Raw genomic sequence first — 11494 nt, 5'->3', positions numbered from 1 at the left:
AAATGATTTCTTTTGTGAATCTTCAAGTTCATCGAATATCCTTTCGATTTTGATTCAAGATTGTCGAAAATTTTGAGATTCAAAATTCTTCTCCAATTTATTGAAGATCCTTTCCGTTTTGATTCAAAATTGTTGAAAATTTTGAGTTTCAAAATTATTCTCCTAGTTCATTGAAGATTCTTTCAATTTTGATTCAAAATTATCGAAAATTTTGAGAAGATACATCATGAAGATCCTTTCAATTTAAATTGATAAGTGTTGTATTTCTACTAGATACATTAAATAAGAAATAAGTGTTGCCCATAAAATTTTAGGTTTGAGATCGATACATTATTATTTGATAATTGTTATGTATCATATACATTTAGTATAAATTCGAATTTACGTATCAAAACTAAAAAATTAGTGCATGATACATTATTATTATCATTTAGGTATCTTATTTTGTTTGAGATCATGAAGATCCTTTCAATTTAAATTGATAAGTGCTGTATTTCTACTAGATACATTAAATAAGAAAGTGTTGCCCATAAGATTTTAAGTTTGAGATCGATACATTATTGTTTGGTAATTGTTATATATTAGATACATTTAGTATGAATTTGAAATTGCGTATCATAACTAAAAAAATTAGTATATGATACATTATTATTTATGTATCTTATTTTGTTTGAGAAATACTATATTTTAAAAAATTTAAAAAATACATTATACATGTAATTGTTCCAAAATAGCTTTTTTTTTTGTGTGTGATAAATAACACAAAGTTTATGTATCAAGTACATTTATATTGAACATGATAAACACTAATCAAAGATTCAACAACATTAGAGTTATGTATCAATACCTTAAGTATGAACATTATACATTGCATAAAACAAAGGTTATTGTAGCAGTGATGTATCAGATCAATGATAACACTAACAAAGACTAATTTAAAACTCAAAATAAACGAGATACATTAAAAGTCTATATCTTTGATAGTGATGACCGTGCAATGGCAGATCCAACTTTTTTCTTCTTTTTTTTGGACGTTTTTCAATAGTAGAAACATTAAAAGAAAATAAATATTTTTCAAGAAAAATGTTCAACGACAATTTGATTAACTAAAATTGCAAAGGTTCAATAAGATTTCAATGAGGGCAAGAGGCGGAGGTAATTTTATTTTTATTTTTTAAGATGAAAAAATTTAAAAATAATAATAAAAGAAATCAAAAATTGAAGTGATGGAAATAAATCTACCTCTTGAATAATTTGAAATCATTAATTGGAAATAGAAAAGATTTGAAATTCAAAAGTAGATTAATTGATAAACTTGAGAGACACCTTCTGAAAATCAAAATGAATTTGAAATTTGTAACTGCTAAAGAAGTGGAGAGACTTTAGGGATAAAATGGAGGAGTGAAATGGGGAGTGAGAAACATGGGTGTAGGCTGAAAATAGGAGTGAAATATTTATGTATTCGGAAGATTTTATGAATTGGGGGAATTAAGGGATTTTTGAAAATTTTAAAAAAGGTAGGAATAAATGGATATTAAGGTAAGTAAATGTGTGTATATAAGTAATTTTCCCATTATATATTCATTGTGGTTTGGGTTGTGTTTGTTTATGGACTTTTAATTTGATGAAAAGATTTCTGAAAGGAGCATGTGATTTATTCATTTATTTTACTTTGGAACTGAAGGATTTTATTTATATATTAAGGTTCATTCATATAGTGAGAAACTTGTATATTATATGATACAATTCCAAACAACATTTCTATTGAGAGCGCCTCTTACAAAAAAAAAAAGGAGATGTTTCAAACTTTAAAAACATAAGGAGGAGCATGTGATATTTATTCGTACTAAAAAGTTGGTTTCCCCCCTGCCACTCAAAGATATATGTTACATACCACAAATTCAAAGGCATATATATGTTATGGAAAAAGATTATGATTAACTGTGCATAACTCACACATCATGCAGAATTAGCCCTAAATTAATTAAGTACGATGATGAAGAAGACGTTTTGTTTGTAATAATTTTACGTATAACAAGTTTATAAAGGGGACAAATTTCAATTAGAAAATGTTGTAATCATGTGATTATGAATAAATATAGACTACTCTAATAATTAATAGAGAAATAAGAGAGTACGTACTAGTGTTAGAAAATAGTGAAGGTGTAAAGTCATATCAATGAAAGGGATAGACTGCACTGTCTACTACAAATAATAATGTGATGTGTTCTAAGACAATGCAAGGACATCTTTATATTAAATACGAATAACTGCATTGCGTTTTAACTTGTTGATAAATAATTAGTGAAACAATAAATAAATAATACGGAAAAAAAATAAGTTCGGGGGCCATAGGATTTAGGATCCCCGCATATTCATTAAAAGTTCTATGTACGTCAAGTGTTTAATTTCAAACGTGACATTATATAATAATATACTAAGATATAGTATGATATATTTTTATTTAAGTACTCTAAGCTAAGAATAATAGAACAGAAAGATAGCAAAAGATCCATATAGTTAGTTAATGGAATATCCAATGTTTTTTCTTAAGTACTCTAACAAACTAGTTAGGATTATGATTTATGGCTTAATTAGATGCTTAATAATCACATTTGATTCAATGTTTGTCAAGAGCTATTTCAACTTGGTTACACGCTTAATGTTTGTTGTAGTACTAATAAATTTGAGATTATAATAGAATTACTTATCATAATCTTAAGGGAAACCTTAATTTTTTATAATTATAAATGACATAACTTTTTAATTAATACTTAGATTGAAATGAAATAACATAACCAACCCTACGTATTACTATGGATTCACTAAACTAAAATCTTTTTGTTCACCTTTAATTTGCCCCTTTTTTTTTTCACTATCAGATGTTTAGTATCTGTTTTGATGTTTCAACTAACTTAGATTTACACAGCGTTACATTAACGTCCGTTAAGGAACTGATGTTCTCAAAGCCCGAATACAAAAACTTTTAATTAATTATACAATACTCCATTAAAATAAAGTTTCCAAAATAGGGAGAATCGTCTAAAAATTGGGTGGTGCTGGAAACAACCAAAATCAGAAATATTTACAGTGTGATCACATGACTTTATTTACATGCACTGTTACTGCCACCCCACTATATATAGCTCCCATTGAAATAAAAAATAAAAATATTATTCCAATATAATGTATATCTTAGTCTTCCCTCTATTATGTTTGTCCCAAGATTCATGCCAAACCTATGCATCCTGTCTTCCTCTATTTGTAGTCTTTTTTTATATTGCAATTGATTAAGTAGTGTAAGCGCCCGTTTAGACATGATTTCAAATTAGATTAATTTCAAGTTGAAATTTTATTTAAATGTATATATAATTTTGATTTTTGTATTAATTAGAATCTCCTGAAATGTTGCAGCATTAATTAACAAATCACGTATCTTCATATTTCTTTTATAAATAAATATATGCGCTTATATGCTATTACAAATTTTTAAATACACATAATTATATAAAGATTCGCTAGTTCAAAAATTCAAAAAGAAAAAAACATGACCAAAGCCTAGTAGGAAGGGAAAAGACTTGCCCTTTTGTCTGGTCGTGGGACGAAACAACAACTCAGTAGTACATTTGAAATATAGACTTGCCCTAAGCCTAATATTAATATGTTACCTACTTTTTCTTTCTTTTATTTTAATTAGTCTACTTTGAAATAAACTTAGCTTGAAATATATAGGTCATAGAAATTAATTTATGTTACTATGATTGATTCTGATATCATATGAAAGAATATGAGGAATTAACAAATTTTGAAAGGCAATAGGTGGAGCGATCTAGAATGTTAAAACTCTCGTAAAATTAAACTCTTATTAATAAAAAATCTATCAATTTTTATAGGAGCTATTCGGACATACATGCGATATGAAATTATGATATATCAAATTAATATGAAGATAAAGTTATGTTTGAATGTGCAATTTAAATTTATAAGTTAATTATTTTTTTCCCTAAACATGAAAAAATCACAAGTTATGAAAACTATTAAAAAAAAATCAGTCTTACACAATGATCTTATCAAATGAATAAATCACTTTTCTTTCCTAAATAAGATATCGAAACATTCTAAGACAATAAACCACATATTTTCATGTTCTTTTATAAATAAATGTTTGTAATTACAAACTTTCAAATACACATAATTTTATAAAGATCTATAAGTCAACAATAGTAGACTAGTAGTAATGTATTCTTTATCTTTAATATAATCCTTTCATTTGGTATGAACAATCTCTTCATGCTAAACATGAATCTTTTTTTTCCTTTTTTTTTTTTACAAAAAATATAAACCCACGAATTAAGTTTTACATCTTAAAAAGTTGAAATCATGATTAGAAATCCCAAATCCTTTTTTTTGGGGGGGAAATTTGGGATTTAAAATTATAATTTCAAATCATGATTATGAATCAGATATTCAAATATTGATATTAAATCGCATGTCGATATGGTACATGTTCTTCTCACTATTGCTTGGCTCTAATTAAGACATGTGATGGGTGGGTCATGGGAATAGTCAGCAACTATATATATATATATATATATATATATACCACGTAGTACATCAATTTCATTAATTTGTTTAGTTGTAGGAACTTAAAACAATGAGTAAAGTTTGTACCTTGTTACTAATGGATGGTTGCTAGTGATCCCCACCTTGAACATATTCTCAACATCTCTTTCTACTTCTTTTTCTTTTTAGTTTTTCAATTCTCTTTCTACAAATTAATTAATGTTTTTGACATTTTTTTAGTTGAAGATTTATTTTCATGCTCATTGATATTAGTCCTTGAAAGACTTTAACACATATAAGAGTAACAAATAAAGAACTTTGCGATAATAATATAATATGGATATTTATAATCAATACTTACAGCTTCATTTATTGCCGTATCAATCTGATTTTTGAGCTGAGAGTTTTCAGCGTCTTGGATATGAACGGTTGAGATTAAATTTGGAGGCTTGTAAAGTCACATTTTGGCCGCGGACAACAACTCTATTTTGGATTAATTTTTCTCCTTTCTTCAATTGATTTATGTATAATCTATATACAAGGTGAAATAAAAAAACCCTTGGACCTTTGTCAAATGAAGTGCATCAAAGACGAGGAGGACAACTTATTGATCGAAGAGGGATATATAAGATGGAGATTATATATATAGTTATACTTTCATAAACTCTTAAATGTAGAAAGGTAACATTGTGTTAGATGATTTGATGAAACCACATTTGCTACCATTTACAATCAGTGTGTACCAATGTGAACTATATTTTAATTTGATAGTATAAAAAATATTTATTATTATCTATGTATTAAAATTAAACTCAATAATTTTATAGATGATGCTAGTTAAATTCACTTAAAAAATGAATTAAGTGCAATATGGTAAATATTTCTGTTAAAGGATATAGCACATGTCCATTTAATTATAATTTATGATTCCTTAATTGATTGCTAAATTCTTGGTAATTATTATCTAACCACCATAAGCCTAGGAATACCTAAATACATCCTACTACAAGACAAGTTCTTCCTTAAAAACCCTTTGCTATCACTAGGCAATAAATAGAACAAGCTATAGGTTTCTAATTATATTTTTAGATAATTAGTATCCATTTGGCAATTAGCATGAAATTCTAAACAAATATACCTTATTAATTAGCCCCTAAAAGAAATTGTGGTTGCTAAATTAACCCATATGCTTTTTCTTTTTTTTTAAATTGAATATTATTCTTGACAAAAAATTAATATTTGATGTGCGCCTTTGTCTCTCAACAATTAATAAGATGGTCCAAAATATTAGTTGGATGCTACTATCAAACTTTGTTATGTCTTCACACAAATGATCAGAAACTATCTGAAACTTGGACCTTTTGAATTCATTGAACCTAATTACTTGGACCACTTATTAACTTTTTCATCATCATTTTGAAATTGAATTCAATATTTTTTTATGAAAATAAATTACTATTGGTCTGTGACCAGGTTTCTTTTACCCTAAAAGAGAAGGTAACAAAGTTTCTTACAATTACAAGAAATGAGTTTTTTTAGGAAAAAATAGAGCAATTTTTTTTTACAAAAGAATGAAGCAAAAGAAGAATTATTAGGTTACCATTTTGTTGCAAGAAGAGATCCAAGATTGAACCTTTTTGTTAGCTTCCACATTTATAAGGAAGAAGGGGGAATTATGTAGTACACTTTTACACTTATTGCTAACCCCACCTTACCTTGTTTCTCCTATTCATTACTGATCATAACATAAATAATCTTCTTCATAGAATTAGCTAGCTCTTGGAATAGAAGAAAAAATGGGGAGAGGGAGAGTGGAACTAAAGAGAATAGAGAACAAAATCAACCGTCAAGTGACATTTTCTAAGAGGAGGAATGGTTTGTTGAAGAAAGCTTATGAATTATCAGTGCTTTGTGAGGCTGAAGTTGCTCTCATCATCTTCTCTAGTCGTGGAAAGCTCTATGAGTTTGGAAGTGCAGGGTATATACACATATATATACTAAGCTTCTTTTTTTTTTTTATATATATATACATGAAAAATGTGTCATGTTTACTTTGTGTGGGCTCTTAATTACTAGTAAAAACTAATTTTTGATGATATGGGGTTCTTCTAATTCATAAAAAGATTACAACTTTATGTTTTTTTTTTTCATATGGGGTTCTTGTAAATCATAAAAAGATTACAACTTTAAGTTATTTTTTCATATGGGGTTCTTCTAAATCATAAAAAGATTACAACTTTATGTATGTTTTCATATGGGGTTCATCATATAAACATATACTAAGTTTTTTTTATACATGAAAAGTCTGTCAAGTTTACTTTGTGGGGGTCTTAATAGCTAATTCTTGAAAATGGGGTTCTTCTAAATCATACAAAGATTACAACTTTATGTTTGTTTTCATATGAGGTTCATCATATAAATATATACTAAGCTTTTTTAACACATGAGAAGTGTGTCAAGTTTACTTTGTGGGGATCTTTATTAGCTAATTCTTGATATGGGGTTCTTGTAAATCATAAAAAGATTACAATTTTATGGTTTTTTTCATATGGGTTTATCATATATATAAATAAAGAAAGATAAACACACACACAGAGTGAAAGGCAGAGTGAGGTCAGTTGTTTTTTGTTTTTGTGGGAGAGTGGGTTTTATGTTTTTAATTCTACTTTTTTTTTAAAAAAATTTGTTGGATAAATAGACTTGCTAAATTGGTATGGGCTTTTGCAGCACTTTACATAAGCACCAACTTATCTTTATCTGTTGTCTGTTATGTGGAGTTTTCAGATTTGGATCTCTCTTTGAGTTTTCTTTCTTCTTTCATTTTAATGTTTGATCAAAATGTGATGAATATGAGAAGGAGGGGTTTGGTTCTACCAATTGGAAATTGACACGTTTCAATGGTTAATCCACAAAAACAAAAGATCAGAGTAAGGACTGACCAGGTCTAGAAACTTCTTCTTCCAACCCTTTTGGACAAATGTGTAAGATCTAGGGTTTCTCTCCATTTTGTTCCTACTATTTCCTTTCATCTTTTTCTTTAATGCTTTTGCTGTTTCTTGGAACACTTGTTAGTCCAATGGTTATAAAACATCAAAAAGTTTCAAACTTTGTCTTCTTTATACCTTTTCATCCTTAGATCTTGAAGTCCTTTCAATGATTTCTACTTCATATACCAAACTCATACATTTTCTTCTGTTGTGACAAAATCCTTTGTGTAAAAGAGAGTGTTGTACTAAACTGCACATCAAAAAGTAGTGGCATATGCCTGTTAAAAGGGAATTTGTTCATATTTGAGATTTCTTGCATTTATCAGTTTTGCAGGTAAGTATATGATCTGATTGCTACTTTCTATGCATATGAAAAAAGGAGTTTTCTTTATCAGTTCCCATACCCCAAGAACTGATCAAGATCTCTTTTTTCTTTCCATTTTGGTGAAATTTATTACTGATGAGTCTTATTAGATTCTTGAGTTTTTCAATATATATTAGAAACTTTGCTTCCAGCTCATGTTCTTTAAGCAATGAAATTGAGTACTTTTATTCCCTCCCATCCAAAGCCTTACACTTTCTCTTTTCATAGTCTTCAATTTTCTTGATATCATTTTTTTGTTCTTTTTTTGTTGAAGAATGATTGTATTAAAGAAAAAATGCTTCTTTGTTTTTGGTAATATCTCTGACTTTTTTTTAATTCATACACATCAATGTCTTGTGGTAATAGCACAGTGTTAAAGATGACTTCTTTTTTGCTTGTAATCTTTCAAGAAAATTACAAGAAAAAATGTAGTGTCCAACTACAAATTTCTTGTGTTCATAATCACATTTGTTCTACCATGTAACACTTTTGTTTAGAATTAGGGTTTTGTATGGAGAAAATGTGATCTTTGTTATTAAATACAAAATGAAAAACCTGATTGGCGGTTTTAATTCCTTGAATTGTACTCCATATATTTATATTAGTTGTCCACTTTCCTGTTTACACGTTACTTAATGGAAGGTTGGAAGAGGAAAAGCTATAGAGAACCCTTAATTCCACTTTCCCCTTACTAATATGGGATGTATGGAGTAGTACAAAAAGTTATAGAGCCCTTAATTCAATGTCTAAATAGTATTGTTTATATTTCTATCTAATTATCCTTAAGGAATTGCCAAAATGAATTTATGTTTCCACTTATTTTTGCCAAGTCTTTTTCCACTTTCCAAATATGGAAGGTTGGAACTTAGAAGAAGGAAAAAGACAACCTCTTGTTATACTAATGGCCAATTAAATAAAATGGAGCAAATGAATAGAAATGAGAAGACTTTTGCTATTTTAATCCTTGTGTAATGTACTCTTCCAGCTTTTGTCTTTTTTTAATTTCTACTGTATGCCTCCTTTTTGTCAATTATATATTCAATAGTTTTCTTTTCTTTTAGAGTTTGTTTGTTTGTTCTTGTGTTTATTTTTCTTTTTGGTTTTTGGGGTAGAATGTATGGTTAGTTGAGCCTGATGAGTCTTTTTCATGGCTATGTATGTGAATTTTATTTTTATTTTTAAATTGGTGGCAATAGGATTTGAATTTGGAATTTTCTCTCCTTTGATACCATATTAATGAGTAAAATCCTCTTATCAAAAAACTTAAACTATATTTAACATAACTATATATAGTGCAATAATATTATCTCAAAGATGTGCTGAATATGATAGTGGAAATTAAACTTGGTATGAGCTTCATTTCCATACACCTTATTTAGTAGTACTCAATTTAATTTGTTTCAATTTGATTGCTTTACCTTCTTTTTATTCCACTTATGAAAAGAATGTATTTTGTTTATAACTCTTTAATGTAATTTTCCCTATGACCTTAAGATCACAAAATTAAATGACATTTTGATACATTCCACAGTTTATAGTTTAAAATCATAAATTTTAAAAGTTTTTTTCATTTTCTTAAAATTTGTGTTGAGTCAAAATCTGCCTCATGTGACCTCTGTGCAAAATCATGTTGCACACATGATTGTGTGTTGATGTCTTTTCCTTTTTATGTAATTTAACTTAATAGCCTTAATTAGTAGAGTATTTGTCTAATTAAGTATCTTTTATCTCTCCTTAAACGTCTCGCTTAATTAATTGAAACAATAAGAATAGGATTAGGAAATAAAAGTAATACTATTTTGTTTGTTTTGTTGGCAGTATCACTAAAACTCTTGAGAGGTACCAACGTTGTTGTCTTAATCCTCAAGACAATTGTGGTGAAAGAGAAACACAGGTTTGTAGCTTTCATATTCTATGTAGTATTTTAAGTTATTATATGGTTCTTCCTAAGCATGCATGATTTGTTTTTATTTTTTGGTTGTTGTAAATTTAGAGCTGGTACCAAGAGGTCTCTAAATTAAAGGCCAAGTTTGAAGCCCTTCAACGAACTCAAAGGTTATTTATGTCATTTGCTTATTCATTTGACATTATATTATAATTTTGACATATATATCCTTGAAATTAAGTGTGTTAAGTTTTCTGAAATGTTTTTTATTGGTATAATACATATGAAGGCACTTGCTTGGTGAAGATCTTGGAGCATTGAGTGTGAAGGAGTTGCAAAATCTTGAAAAACAACTTGAAGGTGCACTTGCACAAGCTAGGCAAAGAAAGGTATATATATACTTAATTGCCATCTTTTTACGATTATTGTTACATATGATTATATCAAAAACTTTATATCGTGCTTCACACAATTGATATTAGTTGTGTGAATCGTGAGGCTTCTCTTTGTCTCACGAAATAGCGAATCCAGACTAACTAACTCTTTTAGGTCCACCAACTTTGAATCTACCTTTTCTGTGAGTCCAGTTCTATGAGTTAAATATTAAATTTTTTCCATATTTTATCTAAATTTTTTTTATACTTTTCGTACTAATTAAGGATTGGTTTCTGCATTTTTGTAGACACAAATAATGATGGAACAGATGGAGGAGCTTCGTAGAAAGGTAAGATATAAAAAATGCTGAAAGAAGAACATTACTAGTATATATATGATAATTGATTTTATTTATGTTATCAGGAGCGTCATCTTGGTGATGTGAACAAGCAGCTGAAGATTAAGGTTTCTCTTGAACTATCATCGGTACTACTCATTTAACAATACTGTATTGCTCGAATTCTTTAAAAATATCAGAGCGAGTGAGTGCATGCTGAATCTTCTTCTATTTTTTTTGTATGTTGGCAGTTTGAGGGTGAAGGACAAGGTGGAGTGAGAGGTGTTCCTTTTCCATGGAGTTGTAATGCATCATTAGATGAAGCTGGAAGCAGCACCTTTCATGTTCACCATTCTCAATCAAATCAAATGGACTATGATTTACCTGATCCAGTTCTTCAAATAGGGTATATCCATACCTACATTACTTTCATCTATTATTCGATCGCGCTCACTCAACTTTTGATAATTCACATTAAAAATCGTCTATCTTGTTTTGTTTTTCAAAAGTCATTTTACTTTACCTAATTAGCGTTAACATTAATGCAAACTGCAGGTATCATCAGTATATGGCTGCAGATGGAGCCTCAGGGTCAAGGAGCATGGCTGTTGAGAGTAACATCATTCATGGCTGGGGTCTTTAATTTCTAATTCTAATTATGGATATACTAGTACAAGTTTTTTGCTTTAAGTTTTTCAGATTAAAAACTAAGTGACATATAATTATGATTTGAAATGCTTGTTATATAGTAATGTATAATTTTAGTAAGTGTTATGTACACTACTCTTTTTAACTTTATAAGTTTTTTCCATTTTCTCACAAAATTAATTGGTGATGCATGGTTTTGTTAGTATTAGAAACTAGCAGGAAGAAAGGACTTAGTTCAACAACAGTTCTTTTCACTCATATTTCAGATTTCAAAAGGCATACACATATATCTACATAAGCTTTTCCAAAGGAAGTAGATGACCATACATATCCAA

At 28.5% G+C, this 11494-nt stretch overlaps 1 protein-coding gene across 1 annotated transcript; it reads left to right on the top strand.

Moving 5' to 3' along the window:
- The first annotated feature begins 6062 nt into the window (after positions 1–6062).
- Positions 6063–11270, top strand: LOC102602212 (MADS-box transcription factor 6). The gene is made up of 8 exons (XM_006339443.2): positions 6063–6541; positions 9733–9808; positions 9908–9969; positions 10089–10188; positions 10482–10523; positions 10598–10660; positions 10763–10917; positions 11067–11270. The coding sequence occupies exons 1-8, from the start codon at positions 6360–6362 to the stop codon at positions 11152–11154; spliced, it is 768 nt and encodes a 255-aa protein (XP_006339505.1). The 5' UTR covers positions 6063–6359; the 3' UTR covers positions 11155–11270.
- Positions 11271–11494: the final 224 nt, after the last annotated feature.

The sequence above is a fragment of the Solanum tuberosum genome, unplaced genomic scaffold, assembly GCF_000226075.1.
Source record: "Solanum tuberosum cultivar DM 1-3 516 R44 unplaced genomic scaffold, SolTub_3.0 scf00010, whole genome shotgun sequence".
NCBI classification, from domain to species: domain Eukaryota; kingdom Viridiplantae; phylum Streptophyta; class Magnoliopsida; order Solanales; family Solanaceae; genus Solanum; species Solanum tuberosum.
Note: the sequence above shows the minus strand (reverse complement) of the source record. Positions and strands in the feature narration are given on the sequence as shown.